Source organism: Onychostoma macrolepis, chromosome 19, assembly GCF_012432095.1.
Source record: "Onychostoma macrolepis isolate SWU-2019 chromosome 19, ASM1243209v1, whole genome shotgun sequence".
Lineage (NCBI taxonomy): Eukaryota > Metazoa > Chordata > Actinopteri > Cypriniformes > Cyprinidae > Onychostoma > Onychostoma macrolepis.
In genome coordinates, this window is record NC_081173.1 from 14,483,390 (window position 1) to 14,505,533 (window position 22,144).

The 22,144-nt window shown below is 39.6% G+C and overlaps 1 protein-coding gene and 1 long non-coding RNA gene across 5 annotated transcripts in view; one reads left to right on the top strand and one right to left on the bottom strand.

The window, feature by feature from the left end:
* Positions 1 to 492: 492 nt before the first annotated feature.
* Positions 493 to 21,929, bottom strand: LOC131525925 (uncharacterized). Of its 2 annotated transcripts, none has more exons than XR_009267320.1 (4): positions 21,650 to 21,929; positions 20,612 to 20,738; positions 6,301 to 6,394; positions 493 to 795 (listed from the first exon to the last, which is right to left on the bottom strand). It is a non-coding gene; the product is annotated as an uncharacterized LOC131525925 (long non-coding RNA). The 2 variants fall into 2 exon arrangements; XR_009267319.1 differs by lacking the exon at positions 21,650 to 21,929 and adding an exon at positions 20,982 to 21,194.
* Positions 21,285 to 22,144, top strand: part of phf14 (PHD finger protein 14) — an 87,925-nt gene continuing 87,065 nt past the window's right edge. For all 3 annotated transcript variants that reach the window (XM_058753927.1, XM_058753928.1, XM_058753929.1), the window contains exon 1: positions 21,285 to 21,413. In XM_058753927.1, the coding sequence (XP_058609910.1) occupies position 21,413 (1 nt within the window). In that variant the 5' untranslated portion in view covers positions 21,285 to 21,412. The remainder of the gene's footprint in view (positions 21,414 to 22,144) is intronic.

The window sequence follows — 22,144 nt, forward strand, 5'->3', positions numbered from 1 at the left end:
ATTTTGATGATCATTGTCATGTAAAATTCGTCATAAGCTTACAAAGAAAAGGTTAGTAAGTAATATTTTTCCACACTTGTATGTTTTTTAATGTTTACAGCCTGTAATTTCTGCACCATTAGTGTCACCAAATTTGGTATATTACTTATTTAAAGCCACTATACGACTTCAGGCAAAGAAATACAGTGCATGTGTTGTATGGATCACTTTTGTCATACTTTTATTGTGTGGTCCTGCATCTTTGTTAAAGCTTGGAATCTTTATTCCCTGTTTATTGTTATTGCAGTGACCACCAGAACATTCTTCAAAACATATCCTTTTGTGTTCCACTGAAAAATAAATTTATACAGGTTCAAACAACATGAGGGTGAGTAAACAAGGACAGAATTTTAATTTATGTGTGAAAAAGTCATTAGAAACATTGAAAACATATACACTTCACCTTTCAATTACATATTTGTTAACCCAATAAACACCTTAAAGAATTGGGTGCAATGTATTTATCATAAATGTTGCAGAAGTGATGTATTACAGATGAAAAAAATGCCATCTTGCTGATAATAAACACATACAGTACATGGAATAGACAAGTGACGTATGTATGACATCAAGACACGATAACAACTGTTCCACCCATAATGCTATTTTTTTTTTAAATAATGGCAAGTCTGTATTGGGGGTTGTTTGGCTGGAAAGCCAGGTCCAGAATGCAACCTCAGCCTTTCATCCAGGACTAGCTTTGTGTCAGTGCCAGCTTGGGGATTCGCACTCCGGGAACAGTCACTTGGAGACCCGCTGTCAACACAAACACAGCACAAAGAGTCCCAAACCGCCTTCACTCTGACAATGTGCAGCTTTAAGCTCTCTGCCAGCTACCTGATTGGGGTGGTGGATGCCAGCAGAAGAGCTTAAGTACAGGCTTCAGAAAGGTTTACCACCAAGATCTGTATTTACCCAGCTTCCCTGCAAACTTCTGTTTTGCCTTTTCAAGGTATAACTAGCATTTTAATTTTCATATCAGATGCTAGCATAACATGCTTTTTATAATGGAAGGTGTCTTCATATTCCCTTGATAGTAAAGTTGTGTAATTTTGTTCTGCAGCAGAATTGAGAAAACAATAACTGTTACCAAACAGGTTTCCCAGGCACTCTCCCATCTGTTGGATGAGCCAGTGTTGCTATGCTAAGCTGGTCCTATATGATGCAACAATTTTTTTTAGATTAGATGTTTTGTTATTTCAGCGTTGTTTCAATTAAAATACATTTTTTTAATAGTTTTGTTATAGTTAATAATTTGATCATTTTTACAAAATAGTACATATATATGTGTGTGTGTCTGTGTGTATATATTATCATGACAACTCTCTGAAGATTTTAGCATGGTAATGGATATGGTATGTTAATGGATATGGTCTTGGCAGAATAGATCTGCTATGCTGGTGCTGCTGTTGGTTTTTGCTGTTGTTGTAGATTATTGCTGCTGCTGCTGCTGCAAAGCAAGTACAGGAACTTGCTACTGCCAGTACATACACTGATACAGTGCTGTGAGTATTTAAGACTGCTGCTGCACAAGTAGCATATATATAATAACCCACAGCAGATTTATACAGGTGGAGCTGGGGAAGGTGGAGGGTTTCAGAGGAACTCTGAAAGCGTGCTGCAAACTGCTCTAGTGAATGCCAACCAGCCATTTAAATTTAAAGCAGCAAGCTCATTGGCTATGTATGCAACATGAACCAAGCAGCTTGCGTCAAGATTTTTAACACTGTGCATATCATCAATTTGCGATAACGACCCATCAGCCTGCGCCATCTAGAGTTGACAGATGACAGAACTTGGCATATACATTTTATTTCTATATAATTCCACATAACGTGCATCTTACTGTTTTTTGTCCCATGAGCACCACATTTTAAAGATGCTTTGTCAAGTTACTAGTTGACATACCAAATAACATGCTTTTTATAGACATAAATGTGCTTCCAAAAAGTGGCTAACATGCCAGAAAGTCTGGCTTTAAATCTGTTGATATTAAAGGCGAGACATTTTTGTTCTGCAGGCACCACCAAGCAGAAGTGAGAAAACAATAACTGTTTTCACACAGGTTTCCCAAATACTTTTCTCTCTATTAGTCGGTGGGAAAAAACATTGGTTGAGACAATATTGCTGTCAAGCTGTTCCTATATGTTGAGCTGGTCAATTTTATTTGATTTTATGTCATTTTTTTTTTTCCAATTAGCCAAAACTATTTTTTAATTAACAACAATTTTAATCATGTTTTACAAAATAATACGTTCCCATATGCACATACATTTTAAAGATACTTTGTCAATTTTAAAAGCATTTTTCATTGCATAGCAGCTAGCTATTTTTTTTTACGCAAGAACACTGTTTATAATATATCTGTATCCCAAAAACCAACCAAACAAACAACACGCATCTGACTTGCTGTTGCTAGGTCTGGCATGCTTAGTGCCTTCCACTACACAAGGAACCAACTTCTGAGTGCAAACATGTCTGATTTCTTTAGGAGGGTTTGAAGAAGTAAAAGAAGAAATCATGCGGGTACTCATAGGGTTCACATTTTTCAGTGTAAATACACTACTCACATGACTTATAAAATAGTGTAAAATAGTACAGAAGTATGCATAATAAGATGATTTTGATGGTGCCTCAGTGTTCTGTAATATTTGGAGAAATCCAATATTATTAGCAGTCCAATTCATCTCAATGACAGCTGCATGCGTTTGAATGGTGTTGCCATAGCTAACCAGCTAAACATTGGCCCATTGGGAAAAAAACACAATATAGTATTGGCTTACTTGTCTCTGTATACTAAGCTAGGAAAAGAAAGTATTCCGCATCCGCAAAATTACATACATCACCTTTAATGTAAGTGTTGTATGATACATTCACATTTGTTTGTGTTAGATTTGGTTAAAAGAGCTACAGTTTCAAATCAGAGCTTTGGCTGAACTATTCTTATGAGTTTGTGTTTTGATGGCAGCAGTCTCCATTTCTTTGCTCTAATGTACAGTGCCCTCTGCAGGCAATTTGTAACTCTCAAATTTGACGTAACTGGCAACATTTTCACTTCCTTTGAACACAGTATGCACATAATAGCTACACACAATGAAATACCTGTATAAACAAAATGAACATGGTTTAATACTTCTTGCATTCGACATTTGACATGACAGACACTAACACAAACACACAGACTCCTTCTAAAAATGTAAACGCCACTCAGTACGCACAGAGCCCAAATGAATTTTAAGCAGACAGATGCATGCTAATTAATCACACAAACTAATGCCTCATACCCCAACAGGCTATTTTCCCTGTGCTCTTCTTCTTGATATGGCAAATAGCAGGCCTGCCTGCCACGCAGCTAGACACTTTGTCAAACAAATATGATCAAAACAAAGCTAATGACGTGTAAATTGTTTATGATGTTCTGTGCAATGAGCAGCCCTAGCGTGTGTGTGTAAGGGAGGGTAATCACTGCCATCAGCTTGACATAATCAGGAGGAAATGAATATGAGTATTTCACAGCACACTTTGAGCCAAACAGTGATCTGGGGGCATGTGATGGATGCAGGGCAATTTGAATGATATGAGTGATCGTTCGTGTATATTTTTCCCTGTGAAGTATAGATCAAATGTGGGGCGTATGAAATGTATTGGAGTGAAACAGGTACGTAATGGACTGGCAGGTGTAAATGAATCAGGTTTTGAGGAAAACTGCAGGAGAACATATGCTCTGAATTTATTATATCAGTGTAGTATAAGAAATGATGAATGCTGTAACAACATTGTGTGTAGGCCTATACATTGCAGTCACATTGAAAATCTGGGATTTTACATCTATATTAAACAAAAGGTTTTCATTGAAGAATTATTGAAAAATACTAATACACTACTTTATATGTATAAATATACAGTGTAATCACATTTGTGTGTATATATATATACATATATGCAATTACATACATTTAAGTACTGAGTAATATTAAATAACTACATGTACTTACATTATGGTTAGGGTTAAAATGAGGGTTTAGTTTAGGGTTAGTTGCATTGTGCCTCATTTATTATTACTATGGTACATGTAATGTGTAACAAGGACACCATAAATAAATTGTTACCTCAGTTTTTCACATACACTCTTACAAATAAAGGTGCTTAAAAGGTTCTTCACAGCGATGCCATAGAAGAACTATGTTTGGTTCTACAAAGAACCATTCAGTCAAAGGTCTCTTACTCAAACCATCTCTCTTTCTTACCTTTTTATAATCTGAAGAACCTTCTTTCGCCCAAAGAACCTTTTGTGAAACAGAAAGGTTCTTCAGATGTTAAAGGTTCTTTATGGAACCATTTAGACTAAAAGGTTCTTCTGTGGCATCATGAAGCACCTTTATTTTTAAGTGTATATATCCATTCACCCACTACAAAAGTAAAACACGGTCATTGCAAATCATTTCTCAAATGATGAAGATTATTGTTCAGTGCTGTGAGTAATGTATGCTAACAACATCATTGGTAGGTGTGTGTAAAAGGAGATGTTCATGCATCAAATTGAAAACACACACTTTAGCTCTCCAGCAGACAGACAGCAACACAGCCAGCAGTTCAGGCAGTCTGCAGTGTCTTCTGTAAGGGGAATGCAGTGTGTGCCTGCTGGGCTGTCACACACCAGCCAAACGAAAGCAGAACCAACCCTAATCCAACACACTGAAGCAATGCATCGTTCTGCTGAGTCCTCTGGCAGAAGTACAGCACACACACATTTAGATGCATGCAGGTGAAACACAAATACATACACATATACTATTTATTGTAATTCTGAAGTACATCGTTTAAATGAATTATTTGATTGTCATCTGCATGCATACATCATCATTCTATACTGACTTGTGATTGGTGTTCCTAATTAACCATTTAGAGCTGCCAAAGTGGTTCTGATACTTCATTTGTGTAGAATCAAAACCAGAAAACCTAAACTTTAACATTATTTAGTGCTTCCTAGTTCTCTCAGGTAAACTAGGAATAGTTCTCTCTAGTATTATTACTGAAACACATATAATTCCAGGTATAGACAAAAAATGCAGTCTGACGCTTATGACTCTTTGAACTGAACAATGTGGTAAAATCATTGCCTTTGGGGAATAATGGGGATATACATATTTATAACCAAACATAAATACAAATACACAGAGACATACATCAAAACAAACAAACAAACAAAGAGGACTAATCTGAATTTCAACATTTGTGCTATGGCTGTTTATGGCTCATTTTAGTGCATTTTGCACTATGCATAATGTAGAGCATTGAAATCGTAAATAAAATAACTATGGTAATTTCATGCAATTTCACGATAGATCAGTGAATAGTGGTTCCAGCTCTACTTGGCTCTGATAGCACATGTAACGTTTGAACCTGAAACTAAAAAATGAAATTTCTTGACACAATCTCACCATGCAAGAGATGGATTTCCCTCTCCAGGAAACGAATGAACAAAAAGAGCATTCAATATGTAATTACCTGTCATAGACACAGTCACACCGGTGAAGGGAATTCAATATGCACCCGTGACACTTCCGGCGTAATGTGATGGAAATAAGTGTTTGTTTTGGTAGGTGGAGGGGGAGCTAGGTTAGTGTATGTGCGCACGTTGTTTGGCGGTTTGTTGGTGCCTGAGAAACTGCATCTAGTTGTTCATTATGACCAACCATAGAAGAAAATGAAGGCATGGAGAGATGTTTCGTTTCATGGACCAGAAACATTGTTTGTGACACTTAAGTTTATCTCAGCCATTTCAAAACATCTCTCTCTCTCTCCCTCTCTCACTCTTTGTAATGGTTGTGTGAGTCTCACTCAGTATTTCTCATTCTTATTAACTGCATGGGTGCAATTTATTTTCCTCTCAGGCAACGGAGGTGGCTGGGAATGTGGGAGACTCTGGTCGACGCTGATAAGCCCACGCTCACATACACGCCTGCAGGAGGGACCAGATTTACCAGGAAGACAATGTCCACTAGGTCACATACGTGTGCTTACACATGGACACGAGTGGAGTAATTTACTGCACCAACATAGATAAACTTAAATTAACAGATAAACAGACTAGCACATGCTTATAGGAGCCAAACATGTACAGTCATTCAACATATCACCTACACATGCACATAACATCATATAACACATAAAAGCAAGTGAACTCGCCACCTGACCCACAAAACAGTCAACCATGTTAAGGGGTAGTTCACCTAAAAATGACCCAAATCATTTACTCACCCTCATGCTCCAGTCTTTCTTCCGTTGAACATAAAGTGATAAATTCTCACTCACGTACTGGTTGTGACCAAATTATTGAGTCAGTGAGTTGAACCTAAGAACCAGAACAGAACCGTAGTGAGTTAAACCTGAGAACCTGATCATTCATACATGTTTTATGAACTGAATCAATTGAAAATGATTCCAAAGAATAAATTGTTCACAAAGCAGAAATACTTGAATTGCTACAGGAATTCTCAGGAATGTGTCTAGAAAAGCTATTGGGTATCAATATTTTTAGTGAATAATGATTCAATTTCACATTGTTTATCACACAAAGCAAATATAGTTCATTTGGACCACTTTTAGGGGCTGTTCACACACATGAGATGCAGAGCATAACAAAAATGGAATAGAAAAAACAGTGTCTTGAGACACAGCATTTAGAAGTTAAACTTAATTTAACTTGAGTTCTAAACAATGGTCAAAGCCATCCTTCTAGCATGTGTTTAAATAGAAAAACTACGGAAAAAGCAGCACATTGGAATGCAAGAGCGCGTTCTGTGTGAACGGCCCCTTATGATGCTTTTATGGTGAATTTTTTGTTATTTTGGAGGTTTACAGCCCTAGTCCTCATTTTCTTTCATTGCATTAAAGGTATAGTTCACCCAAAAATGAAAAATTATGTCATTAATTTCTCACCCTCATGTCGTTCCAAACCTGTAAGACCTTCGTTCATCTTCAGAACACAAATTAAGATATTTTTGATGAAATTCGAGAGTTTTCTGACCCTGCATAGACAGCAACAGAAGTACTACATTTAAGGCTAAAAAAGGCAGTAAGGACATCGTTAAAAAAGTCCATGTTAAACCATTATGTTATGAAGCTACGAAAATACTTTTTGTGTGCAAAGAAAACAAAAACAACAACTTTATTCAACAATGTCAGAACACCAGCTCCTGTGTCAGCAGCACCACACGCATGAATGCGTGGTGAAGACTGACAAGGAAGAGAATAAATTGTTGAATAAGTTGTTATTTTTGTTGAATTTGTGCACAAAAAGTAATCTTGTAGCTTCATAATATTATGGTCGAATCATTGATGTCACATGGACTATTTTAATGATGTCTTTGCAACCTTTCAGTGCCTTAAACGTAGTAGTTGCGTTGCTGTCTATGCAGGGTCAGAATATTCCCGGATGAAGGTCTTATGGGTTTGAAACCACATGAGAGTGAGTAATTAATGACAGAATTTTTTCACCTATTTTTGGGTGAACTATCCCTTTAAGAAGAGTGTCAGGGATGATCTTCAAAAATTTACTTTTTGTGTTGCACAATTCATAAAGAATGAAAATAATTTAAGTAAATAATAGCAGAATTTTCATTTTTGGAAGAAACATTTTAGATAGTTTCTTCTGAACTATCTAAAGGTGAATTAAATGAGATATAATCAGGGAATAGCAATTCCTTTTTTGCTGCTTAGTTAGTAACTAGCATTAAAGAGAAAGTTTCAGAGCTGTAAAAAATATGTAATGATATTCCTCCCTAGTTGCTTGTTTGTGTTTATGTCTGGAGCCGAGCAAAGCAGCAGGATGATAAGGGAGAAAAACGACGGTGCACACTGTGGCGTCAGGAGCACAGAGACGTCTATAAACTAAAAGAAGCACTGCACTGTCGGAATATGACAGCCAATCCATCAGGGAAATGGAAGCTCTGTCTACTGCACCAAGGAGAGAGTGGCCAGAACTTTTATAAATAGTCAAGCATTTTTAAGGGAAATTGAAAGTTGTCAGACATATGCTTTTCCAGTCTTTCTGTTGATCATCCAAGTGGTCGTGTTGGCTGAATATGAACATTAAAGCATACAAAGTAGGAAGGTTGAAGGCTAATGTACGGAAGGGCATGATGGGATAATTTCATTTGTGGCCTTGTGTCTTAGAGCAGATCTCAGCTTCGGCATTCTGGGGGATTTTTTATGAAAAGCTAATAATTAAAATCAAATGTAACATTAAAACAAACAAATTGGACTGAACAATTAATTGATTAATTTTGAGCATCATTACTCCAGTCATATGATCCTTCAGGAATCATTCTAATTTGCTGCTTAAAAAACTATTATTATTATTATTATTATGTTGGAAACCACTGATTAGGTTTCAGGTTCAGGTAGGTTAAGGTTTCTTTGATGAATAGAAAGTTCAGAAGAACAGCATTTATCTGAAACAGAAATCTTTTGTAACATTATAAATGTCTATATCATCACATTTGATCAATTTAAAGTGTCCTTGCTAAATAAAAGTATTACTATATATATATATATATATATATATATATATATTTATACTGACTGTGGTATAGTGTATAATGTTACAAAAGCTTTTAATTTCAGATAGGCTTAAATGCTGATCTTTGGTATTTCTATTCATCAAATAATCCTGAAAAAAAACAAAAAACTTTTAAATATTGATGATGATGATGATGATGATAATAATGTTCCCCTTTCAGTCGGTGATCGTTCAATGTTCCCCTACGAGTCACGTCGGTCACTACGAGTCACGTCGGTGACCGACGAATTGGGATCTCGACAGAGAGACCAATCCACTTCGAGTGTAACTAAACGAGCCAATGGACATTGGCATGCGATTATTGCATCCAGCTGCCACTGATCAGCGTGAGTATAAGAGGCAGCAGGTGCACCGCATTAATTCATCCTTTTGCTTAGGAGACGAGCAGTGGTGCATCACTACTGCTCTCTACTTCGGTGTTGCAGAGAGAACGAGAGAGTGCGGGCGTTACGGCAACAGCAGCGGTGGTCACGGTCTCGCCGCTTCAACGAAGATCGTGCAGACAGCCACACCAGGAGTGTGCGGTGGCCAGCTCCCCTGCGTACTTCAGCACTAAAAGAGCAATTTCTCTAAAAGAGCAACTCGGGTGATCGCGTCTTATAAAAAGATGGAGCTGCTTTAGGGTACGCAGGCATCCCCTCGGTGGAGTGGTCTGTGGCCATGCAACTGTGTCCAACAGCCACTACCACCCTGCGGGGTGATCCGTGTCTCCCATCACGGGCCTGTAAGTATTCGTCAGGCCTAACTGGCCGTGCTTTCAGAGCTTGTGGGGAGGTGGCTTCTGCCCTCCTTACTGCAGGTCCACCATGCCAAAGCCCTGAAAGGCCTGCACGAGGGTGGTCATGACCTGGCGGTTCTACATGAGCTGCGTGCTGCGACGGACCTCGCGCTTCGAGCGACGAAGGTGACCACACAGTCTCTGGGTCATGCAATGTCCACGCTAGTGGTCCAGGAGCGCTATCTCTGGCTGTGTCTCACTGACATGAAGGAGCAGGAGAAGGTACAGTTCCTGAATGCTCCCGTGTCACAGACCGGCCTTTTTCGCGATGCTGTCTAGAGCTTTGCCCAGCAGTTCTCGGCAGCACAGAAGCAGACTGAGGCGATCAAGCACATAATGTGCCGGAGGAAACCTGCTGCTTCCACCCCGGCTGCAGCCCCTCAGCCTGCTCGTCGCCGTGGGCGCCCCCCCCACTCCCGTGCAGCCGCAGCAGCCTTCCGCCAGGCAGTGTCATGGAGCCGGTCGCAGACGGGATGGCCAGCCCGTCCAGGGCCCTGCCAAACCTGGCGGCAAGCGCAAGTGCAAGAGGCCCTTAGACGGGCGACCCAGAGATGGAGGAGACTGCTCGTCGGGAGATGGTGACCGCACCACTCACTCCCCTGGAGGAGGGCCGGGTGGAGAATGTTTTGTTTCATTTTGTTTTTGTTCCTGGTGCTTTTGACCTGGTAGCCAAAACATCAATAAAAGAGTGGTTTCCTCAATCTCTGGGTCTCAAGAGGAGGAGAGTGGTGAACCGTGCATCACGGGATCTCTTCCCTCCTCCTCTCTCGCCAGCAGGCAGCGGGTGGTTGCCCAAGAGCACCCCTCCTGCCCATTCGTGGAACCAGGTAAGGGCGGTAACACTTGAGTCCCCGCTTCAAGTTGTCAAACGCCGGGCTGTCACAAGCCTCAAGCTGGGTTCCTGTGTTTCCTCCCACACGAGGAGGTACATCGGTGGCCCCGTTAGTTCCGCTGGCATGGTCTCTCGGAGCCTGGCTAGTGCTCCCCAGTCCATCCCGGTGGCTCCTGCGGACCAACAGACTCGGCTACGCGATTCAGTTCGCCCGGCGTCCCCCCAAGTTCAGGGGCATCCGGTTCACTTCAGTCAAGGCCATCGATGCCCCTGTCTTGCGTGCGGAAATCGCTGTCCTGCTGGTGAAGGATGCGATAGAGCCGGTCCCTCCAGCCGATATGAGGTCAGGGTTTTACAGCCCTTACTTCATTGTGCCCAAGAAAAGCGGTGGGTTACGACCGATCTTGGATCTGCGAGTTTTGAACTGTGCACTTCACAAGCTGCCGTTCAAGATGTTGACGCTGAAACGCATTTTCGGGTGCATCCATGCCCTAGATTGGTTTGTAGCTATTGACCTGAAGGACGTGTACTTTCATGTCTCGATCCTCCCGCGACACAGGTCATTCCTACGATTCGGGTTCGAGGGTCGGGAATATCAGAACAAGATCCTGCCCTTCAGGCTGTCCCTGTCGCCTCGCGTCTTCACCAAAGTCCCCTGAGAGAACGGGGTGTGCGCATCCTCAACTACCTCGACGACTGCCTCAAGACTTTATCAGGCAGGACGGCGATCCCACTGAAACTCTTTCAGAGGCTCCTGGGGCATATGGCTGCAGCTCTGGTGATAATTCCGCTCGGTCTGCTCCATATGAGACCGCTTCAGCACTGGCTCCATGGCCGAGTCCCGAGGTGGGTGTGGAGATGCTGTACTCACCGGGTTCAGATTACACTGGCCTGCCGCAAAACCTTCAGCCCATGGACAGATCCCTCGTTCCTGCAGATGGGTCCCCAACTGCGTTGGCATATCAATTGCCTCGAGTTGCTGGCAGTACGCCTTGCCTTGAGCCGCCTCAGAGGACGCCTTCAGGGCAAGTACGTTCTGGTCCGTATGGACAATACTGCGACCGTTGCGTATATCAACCGGCAAGGCGGTTTACGCTGTCTCGAGCAGCACATCCAGGGGAGTGGAGACTCCATCCCCAGGTGGTTCAGCTGATTTGGGGACGGTTCGGAGTTGCTCAAGTGGACCTGTTTGCATCTCCAGAAACCACCCACTGCCAGTGGTTCTACTCCCTAACCGAGGCAATGCTCGGCACGGATGCACTGGCACACAGCTGGCCCCGGGGCCTGCACAAATATGCGTTCCCCCCAGTGAGCCTACTAGCACAGACACTGTGTAAGATGTAGCAAATTAGCTTAAAAGGGAATTGTATATAAATAATTACAATTAATTATGATTAATTACAATTATTTATATCGGCTGACAGTGATAACTGTAGCAGAATTAAATTGCCATCGACTGATCTGGTCGTCCAGCGACCATTCAGTGTAAGTTCATATCAACTCTAAGAAAGGATATTTTCATGGCCACAGAAAACACTTTCTTAAGTATTAATGCATTAGAGCATGTAGCGAGGGTCAAAATCGTAAAGGGACATTAATTTGCAAGGCAGAACCAGAAACTCATGTAATTTGTGCACACAACTTTTATTAAGTAAACGCTAACACACATAACTAATCTAAACAAACAAACAAACATACACTCACGCGTATATACAAAAGGGGAGCTAAAGTGGATGAATGAAGCCATTAGAGAAAACAGAATGCAGTTATGGAAAGAGTCAGTTAACCACCTGAGTTAAACCATCAGCGCCGTTTATAACGGGGTCTATAACTTATACTAAATCTCTGTTTAGTTTAGTTAGATGTACCATACTTGCACTTCCACGGCTGTTGACGTGTGTCTGGAATGCAGTCTCGGATGAAAAGTCTTGATGGTTTCAAGGTTTTGGACTCGCAATCACGTTCTTCCGGGTTGAAGAGTTATGAATTCCAAAGAGGTTATTCTGGTTCTGAGGTCCGCGGAGCTTTGGTTGAATGGAAAGTCAAGGCCGCAAGGCCTGGCGCAAAACTTAGTTTCAGAAGAGTTCTAGCTCACATCCTTCTAGGATCTAACAGAACTGCAAAACCGAGATATGTAGGAGCCCACCAGGCACGCCGGTACCGGCTCAGGCCCTCCACACGGGCAGCAATCCGGAGATTTAGCAGTTGAGTTTTTGCATAAGAAGCGGGCGGAACTGTGCGTGAGCCCTTTAAGGTGAGAAAAGTCACGCCTCTCAGGATGGGCTTGACCAATGGGAAAGGCTGAATTTCCAAGCGGGAGTTTGGAAATACTGGGGGTTATGACTCTTTGTCTGAGAACATGTTAATTTGCAAAGGGGTTGGATTGGAAGTTTTTATACAAACTATTAAAGATTCTTAGGACATTAATATGTTGCATAGGTATCAACATGTAATATTCACTCTCACTTAGATCATCCGAAGACGAATTGATAGAGACCAAACATGTTACAGTTAGAGTGATATTAACTAGTGATCTATCAAAAGCATGCATAGAACAGTATACAATACACAAAAACATATACAAGAACAGTAATAATATACACAATGACCTAATGATATGTGTGCTCATTCAAAGAAAGGTTTTTCTATGAATTAATTAGAGAAGAGTCCATTTTATGGCATAATGTCTATGAAGTGAGTGTTGCTCGGCCATTTGCATTCCTTTGAGCAATAAAACTAGTGTTATCTGATGGGTTGCCATGGGACCAGGGGGGCCTGAAGTCCTTGACAGTCCGACTGGCTCCGGGTATGTGTATTGGGTGAGGGGTCTGTGACCATTTGTTAATCTAATAACTAATTGATTTGTTAAATCAAATGCAAAATTGTGTGTCTGATTGGTCCAAATGCTACAAAGATCAGGGAGGACGAGGAGCAGGTCTTGTTAGTGGCTCCATGTTGGCCCAACAGGACCTGGTTCCCGGGAACTCATGCTCCTCGCGACAGCCCCTCCCTGGCCGATTCCTTTGAGGAAGGATCTGCTTTCTCAGAGACTGGGCACCCTTTGGCACCCGCCAAGATTCTAGGTGACCTACCCCAGGAGGTAGCACTCACTATTGCTTCAGCACGAGCACCGTCCACAAGACGGGCCTATGCTCTGAAGTGGAATCTGTTCGTCGAATGGTATTCCTCTCACCATGAGGACCCCCGGAGATGTTCGATCAGAGCCGTGCTTTCCTTTTTGCAACAAGGGTTGGAGCGTAGGCTGTCCCCCTCCACCCTTAAGGTTTATGTTGCTGCTATTTCTGCTCACCATGACCCCGTAGAGGGGAGGTCAGTGGGGAAGCATGATCTGGTCGATTACAAGTCTGGCTTATGAAGCACAAGGTGTGCCCTGCCCACTCAGGCTGCATGCTCACTTCACTAGGTGTGCAGCATCGTCCTGGGCACTGGCTTGTGGTGCCTCGCTAGCTGACATCTGTAGAGCTGCGGGCTGGGCGACTCCTAACACGTTTGCTAGGTTCTATAGCCTGCATGTTGAACCGGTTTCCTCCTGCGTTTTCACCTCAAACGGGTAGTGGCGCTGAGAGGCCTGGTTCAGAGTCGGCTTGCGGCGTCCTTATGCCTAAATTCTCCAGAGAGTTCCCTGACCGGGCAACCCTGTCGAGTCCTCCAGCACTCCGGCGGCCAGACCTTTCAGCCAACGAATTCTCGAAAACTGGTGTGAGGCTAGTGCCCATATGAGTGACCCTGTTGGGATCCCATGTGTGTATTCCACGGTACACTTACTAGGGCCATGTTTCCCTGGCAGACCACGTTCTGCCGTCTCTAAATGATACAGACTGAGTCATCTCAGAGACTTCCATGTGCAATAGGGCCCAACGGGGTTACTTCACATGAGTAATGTCACTTAACCCCCTCTGGGAGGAAGTGACTCCGCAGTGTGCCTCTTCCAGGTGGAAGGGCACGCTTTCCTAATGTTATCCAAGTCCTACTGTTTGGGTTGCTCGAGGAACTGCAGTAGTTGACCTTCTCTGTGTAGAGCCCGGTCCTATCGTCTGCCTTATAGGAAGGATCAGGAGGCCTACACAGGGCGCTGGAGGGGGCAGCTCCTGTGGCGCTTTGGTAGGGATCCCAATTCATCGGTCACCGACGTGACTCGTAGTGACCGACTGAAAGGGGAACGTCTCGGTTACATATGTAACCCTCGTTCCCTGAAGGAGGGAACGGAGACGTCACGTCCCGTCGCCACAGTCTCTGTACCACCGCTGATCTGCCGAATCACCGACTCGTCTCCCCAGTGAAAGCATGAATTAATGCGGTGCACCTGCTGCCTCTTATACTCACGCTGTGATCAGCGGCAGCTGGATGCAATAATCGCATGCCAATGTCCATTGGCTCGTTTAGTTACACTCAAAGTGGATTGGTCTCTCTGGCGAGATCCCAATTCGTCGGTCACTAACGTGACGTCTCCGTTCCCTCCTTCAGGGAACGAGGGTTACATACGTAACTGAGACGTTTCTTGAACAGAAAATCAGCATATTAGAATGATTTCTGAAGAATCATGTGACATTGAAGACTGGGGTAATGATGCTGAAAATTTACCTTTGATCACAGGTATAAATTACATTTCAAAATATATTCAAACAGAAAGCAGTTATTTTAAATAATACAAATATTTTACAATATTACTGCTTTTAAAGAATTAAGATAATTCTTTAAAAAACATTAAAAATCTTACTGTTCAAAAACCTTTGACTGGTAGTGCATATATAAACCTGTTTACTTGCATGTCATGTGGCCATTAACTGACATCAGAGAACCGTGAACATGCAAATGTGCAAATTATTTATTGAAATATTAACATTGAAATCTCAGACAGTAATTCAAGCGAATGTTTTAGCTCTAATTGGTTTGGCTGACAAAAAAAAAAAAAAAAAAAAAAATAGGAACCCCTTTCTTAGAGATAATGAGGGGATGAAACTAATTGAATATAATGGAATAATGTAGAAAAGTGAAGCCTTTTTGGTTAATAACATTGGATTTGTTCCTTTTACCCAGCCAGAGTGAGGTCAACCAGTGACAACTTGTTCCCTGGGAACAGGTTGATTATGGTCTAGATAGAATCAATAAGAAGTAAGAATGTCAGGATGTTTTCTTTATTTTGTCAAGAGACACCAAAAATGGTTGCTACCTCAGATATGAATCATCAAATTCAATCAAAACTTCCATACAGAACATGAGGGTTTGAATTTTTACATTTGGGAAGAAAAAAAATGGAAATGATCATTGAGGATACAAAAATGAAATACAAATTTAACTTCAAAGAGGAAACACAGTGTATCTAATTCAAAGAATAGCAGAATGAAATAGGCAGGAGAGGCAGTTGATTAAAGCTGAATATCTCCTCATGTGGAAATGTTAGGCAGACTTTTGAGAATGCCACGTTAAGGAGACGTACCCCGAGGCTCGGGACAAAATACGTTACTCGGACATGTGGTCATCCTTTCATCTGTGCATGGCCAGCGAGACCTACGCTATTAACCTCATCAAAACTAGCATGGCCTGCAAGTCAAATATTATGCCATATCCTGAGGAATGTTTCCCACTGTTCTTTTTGGACAATAACTGAACCCACATGAAAAAGAAGTTTAACTTTGAAGTAACTGCTAGCGGCTGCAAAAGCAGTTGCAAAGAAGAGTCACATTAAGCTGACTGCCAATTAGCAGAAGGTGTAAGATAAAGGAGGCCTGAAAATTAGCACCATCGCATGGGAGTCATTAAGTCCAATGACTGAAAGAATATGCGATACAGTTTTGCTCATTTAGGTGCAGACAAAATATGTACAAAAATATGTTTTTGTTTCAAATGTCAAACTCAAATAGCTTCCTCAATCATTGGACCTACACATCATTAGGGCTGGAAGCAGTAAACTGTTATTGTTCACAATGTATTTCATTCTTATCCAGAACCGGTTAGATTTTTTCTTTTCAAAAATTATTTTCATGTCCTTTGCTTATAGCATGAAAAACATTCTCAGAAACTGTTCCCTGTAATACTCAGTACTGAGCACCCAGCACGACTAGTGAATGATCCTTATGAACCCTTTTTTAGTGAATCAAAAGTGCGACATACAGCACGACCAGTGAAGTCCAATTTCTAAATGAATAACTCGTAAGGTGGTTCTTTGTAGTGAATCAAAAATATACAGTGCGAACCAAGAGTGTTTCTAGCCTTTGGGGACAGGCCCCTGTCAAAAGTGCACCCACTCTTTTATGATACTGTTTTAAATATATGGATATAAATGGTCTTTAACTGGAGTACAGAGTTCACAAACTGAATGGTGCAATAAAGAGCAGTTTCGTCGCTAATACGTATTAATAGAAGACATTTCTGTATTGTTTCACACTATAGGTAAAGTCTTTATCCAGGGCTTTTTTGGTTTTGTCTCATAAAATACCTCATTAAGGTGTGAGAAACCAAATCTGAAACCAAACTAACTTTGACAGTATTTAAGGCAATTTTGTAAACACTAAATAGCTGATAGAAAACAGGCATGACATGATTGCTGCAAAATTATCAGGGAAAATTATCAGATCGTATATGGTAATCGCAACAGTCAGATAAGAATTTATTAATAATATTTAAATATTTCAGTAAAGGGTAAGGGCCTATAGGCGTGAAAAGTTAAGTTTGAGTCCTGAGCGAAAGACTCGTATCAATCAGTTCTTTTTTGTGAATCAAAACATGCATTGCAAACAGTAAAGTCTGATTCCTGAGCGAATGACTCCCGTGAGCCGATTCTTTTTAGTGGAATACTTATGAATCAGTTAGTGTACTTGTGACACTTGCTGTAAATCAGTGAAGTTACTGACTGTCAATATGAGAGTGCATAGTTACAGATGCATATGGTATTTTATAAAAACTGCATTATGTTAACACATTTTGTCATTCATACCACTTTACATGTATTATACTGGAACAATCCCAACATTTGGCAACAATATTGTACTTTTGTTTTCTTTAAATTTATTCCTCAAAAGGTTCTATTAGAACCATCTGATCCTCAAACACTATTAAACTTTAATGGAAAGTTCAAGAGCTTGAATTTCCACCCCTTTATTCAAAAGAAAAGAAGCTTTTACCTGTATTCCTTAATAAGCTCTTTATATATTGCTAGGCATTTCAGTTATTTTGTCCACCTTTTGTAGCAATGTGTAGGTAATTGTAAAACAGCATGAATATAATCATGCTTCTGCAAAATAAGAGTAAAGATATCCTGCTGTTAATTAATGCATTTTGCTTCTGTCAAACACAGGAGTTTACCAGAATGTATCAGCTGCTCTCATCCAAACAGTGAAAGTGAATGAGAACCAGAGGCGTTCAAAGACCAAAAAGGACCATGAATGAAAGCATGATAAAAGTACCTTATGACTCACGCACCATTTTCCACGTCTTCTGAAGCCACACGGTAGCTCAGTGTGAGGAACAAAGGGTGAGTAAATGATGACAGAATTTTCATTTTCGGGTGATCTATTCCTTTAATGGCTTTGTTTTGCTCGGATGAGCTCCACGCTAATAATTTCAACAGCATTCATAAGAATATTTCTTAACTTCTCTTTGCCAATTAATTTCAGTTTCCAATTGAATAAAGGATTGTGCATTGGTAAAGATTGTCTCTTTCCTAAGGAGTAAATAATCATATCTGAAATGATGATTAAATTAGCGCAGCCCTGCACACGGAGGGTGACATTAAGATAACACAGAGATAACATCTCCACACAGGAGCGATGTGTTTGTAATCAAATTCACTCAATTTCAGCCACACGCTCCAATGGAAGCGCTCGTGAGGAAAAGCAATGGGCACCTCAGCAAAGATAAACGGTGGCCAACGTGGTATGATTTACACCATATGAATGGATAAATATTTCAATTTAAATGCAAAACATTAAACTGGTGCAGGCAGTCGATCAATGCAAGCATTCCGTAACATACTTCTTTAGGGTTCATAAAGAATAGCCCATTCAATTACTCCTCTTCAAATGAGGTTTTAAAGCTGCCGTGGCACAGTACGTCTTTATAGTAATGTTTTGATTTCCTAAACCTTGTGTTATTCTTGTTCTTAATGTAATTGCTTCTGTCTTTTGCCTCATCAAGCTGACAGATATCTGCAGCAAGATAGTTTCTCAAGATCTTCATGCGGCTCCTCTGTGGGTTTCTCCATTTACAGCCTCTCGGTCCATCACCGATATCGTCACTAGATATTGAATAATGCTTTATGCAAACTTAACATAGTCATGAAGGTGTATTTTCTGTTTAATTTCTCTGTTTGTAATCTAAAAGTGTCTGTCTAGATCCCACCAGCTAACGGAACATTCTCAGATCATTTGCGAATGGTAACATTATAAGCATAAAGGTAAAATTATGTAAGCACAAAGGTTACGTGAATAGAACATACTGTACATTCAAAGCTATCTGGTCTTTAGTAACATTCTGAAAACATAAGTACAAAAACTTTATTTATAAATTGTTTATGGAGCATTTTTCTGAAACATTTTATTTTTAAATGTTACTATTTACTATAGTTCAGAGAATATACAGAAGTAACATTTCAATAATCTTTGCAAAATGATAAAATGGAATGTTCCCTTTAATGTTGTCTTTAACGCTCACAGAACCAAGAAAAAACAACAACAACATTTTTTAAAATTTACGTTTTGAACGTTTTCATAACTTAATGGGAATATAATATTGTAAATAATAATTGCTTACAAAATATTTTTGTTAGTTGGGCAAATCTGGGATTTATTATGTTGAGTATACTGTATATTGTGAAATACTTTTGTATAATTTAAAAAAGTTGTAAGATATTTTAAACTCTTATTTTCATCAGCCATATCTCCAGTCTTCAGTGTCACGTGATCCTCCAGAAATCAATTTTAATATGCTGTGTTTGTGCTCAAGAAACATTTCTGATTATTATTAATGTTGAAAATGCTGTTTAATATTTGTTTTGTTTTTTTATGAACAGAAAGTTCAAAAGAACAGTATTTATTTATTTTATTTATTGTATTTTTTTTTTGTGACAATGCAAATGTCTTACTGTCAGTTTTGATTAATATATTATAATATATTAAGCATTAATTCTGCAATACAGCAATTCATAAACTGCACCATACTTAATATAGATGCAGAATGATGCAGAATGATGCATTATTAATATATTTTAGCCCACAAAAATGCCTCTAAAAATAAATAAATAAATAAATAAAAACACTTACTGACAGATATGTGCTGCTGCACAATCATATTCTCCTTGGCTAATATGAAACATTCATTTAATTCATTGGCAATATCACATGTCATCTACAACGGAAAATGCTGGCAATAGAATGGTGACAGTGATGATGACGATGATGCTTATGATGATATCTGAAAAGTGTTTTGATGCCAAGGGATAAAAAACTGTGGCTTTCCAGCACAATACAGTGCCATTTGTCATCGGGCAAGGACAGTCGTAATCATCCCTTGCGCGTGCCTTTCCCCATCAGTCTTCCCCTCGCTGTGTATCAGGATCAATCTAGGCTCATTTATTTTAATCGTCTCCTGTTTGCTAAACTGGCAAAGTCAACAGAGGACGACAGAAACAAGCCTCGCTCTCAAAACAAGCCAAAAACAGTCATTTCCAGTATCATAATATTGCTCTTGTTATTCTGCAAATGTATGAAAAATTTAAGAGTTGTTTTAACTTTAAATGTATCCTTAAATGTAAAATTAAATTTAGTTAATTTTCCTTTCTTACAACTTTTTAGAAAAAGGCAATGGAATTATTTAATATCTAATATATTAATAAATATAAATATCTAACTAATATTAATAAATTAAGGGAGTTAAAGTGATTGAGAAATATAACATATAAGTCATAATCAGTATTGCCTCGATGCATTTTTCAATCTATAACTCTACAGTATGTATTTTATATTTATCCAAAGCAACTTACAAATGAGGACAACTGAAGCTTGTAGTATTAAAACAACTAAAACAGATCCAAAACTAAAAGCTAAAATTTTATAAATACTATATATACACACACACTTAAAAAATAAAGAAATTAAATAAAAATGCCAACTTTAGCTAAAAATAAATAGATAACAAATACAAATCAAACTACATTAGTTTATCAGTAATCCTAAAAAAATAACACTGAGCCAAACACACATGCTAAAAAAACAACAAATTACACATAGTAAGAAATGGTTATAAAAACTGAAACAGAAGTGAAACAGGTAGTAGGAAAGATGAGAAATAAAAAGCGATATCAATCACAGTAATTGAAATAATAGTTCACCCCAAAATGAAAATTTGCTGAAGCTTTACTCACCCATCTAATATGTAGAGGAGGTTGTTTCTCCATCGGAACAGATTTAGATAAATTTAGCATTACATCACTTGCTCACCAATGGATCCTCTGCAGTGAATGGGTGCCGTCAGAATGAAAGTCCAAACAGCTGATAAAAACATTACAATAATAACATTATATAAGTAAGTAGGCTACTATTTAGAAGCAAAAACCGTTCAAACAGTTCTAAACAATATATCAGTGGATTTTGATGTGAGAGAACAACAGGGGATGAACTTTTTGGAAGCCTCATTATGAATTATGGACTATTTTGGCCAGAATCAACTGTTTGTTAAAACGCCTTAATGATGGATTTGAACAATGTTCTTTAGATATGTAAATGTGAACATACACCATGATGGCGTTGTCCATTGACTTATTTGTTGGACCAAAGATTTACAATACTAACAAAAGTTTTTACTTATTATTAGTTACAGTTTCAGCCTAAATAGCAGCGGTGTTCAGCGGTTTTGTTTCCTTTTTATTACAAATAAAGTAAAGCATAGGCTATAGTTTTAAAACTACGACGCAAAATGTAAACAACACGATAAACAACAAGGCAAAGGCAATGTCTTAAAACTCTTTTCTCTGGCATCGGTAATAATGTCACTGCTCCAACTGATGCGGCGGTTGCTATGGTTTCCAACTCCTACTTTGTGAGCTGAACGTCAGCACAATGTGGACACGTGATACACAATGTCGTAGACGTACTACGCAGAACATGAGCTGAGAAGGCGTTCGTTGTACCTTTGTCCAAGCTATCCAAACGCGAAAATCCCACAAAGTGAGTAATCCTCGCTGTTATGTTATACAATTTGAAAGAGAAGAAATAGCGCAACAGAATCACCATTAGAATTTACAACATGTGGTGTGAAATGAGAGAAATAAGCGTTAATAGATAGCATGAGGCTACTGTTGCTTTAGCTCGCTGGCTAACTGATGTGAAGTTCCTTTCTCCATCATTCACCTTTATAAACACATAATATCACACATTTCAAAGAAATACGAACATTTTTCCACCTCATGTTAGATTATACAGCACAGTGCGTCTTCGTATCTCCAGAAAGCTTCTGTAGCCAGCTTAATAAAATCAACAGACTGTATTTCTCTGTGAGCTGTCTACTGTGACAGCATCTTAGGGCATCAGGGACCTGTGTGCCAACATAATGTGTGTGTGAGTGAGGGATTTGAAACACCGCTACAGTCTGTCGTTATTTGATGTTCGTTTAAAACAATGCATTTACACACTGAATACATTTACAGTCAGAGATCACAAGTGTGAAGATATTGTTTACATGGTGGTAGGAAGGTATCACACTCATAATTTGTGTTACCTATGTCAGTTTATGTTTTAGCTTTATGACAGTTAAATAGATTTGGTGCAAAAAGGCTAATTTTCAACTAATTCTAAGTATTTGCAATCATTTAGTTGTTTAATTTTAATTGTTTTAGATAACTGTGTTTTGCATTCGTATGTGTTATTTTAATATTACATTTCTTTCTAAAAAGTCTAAA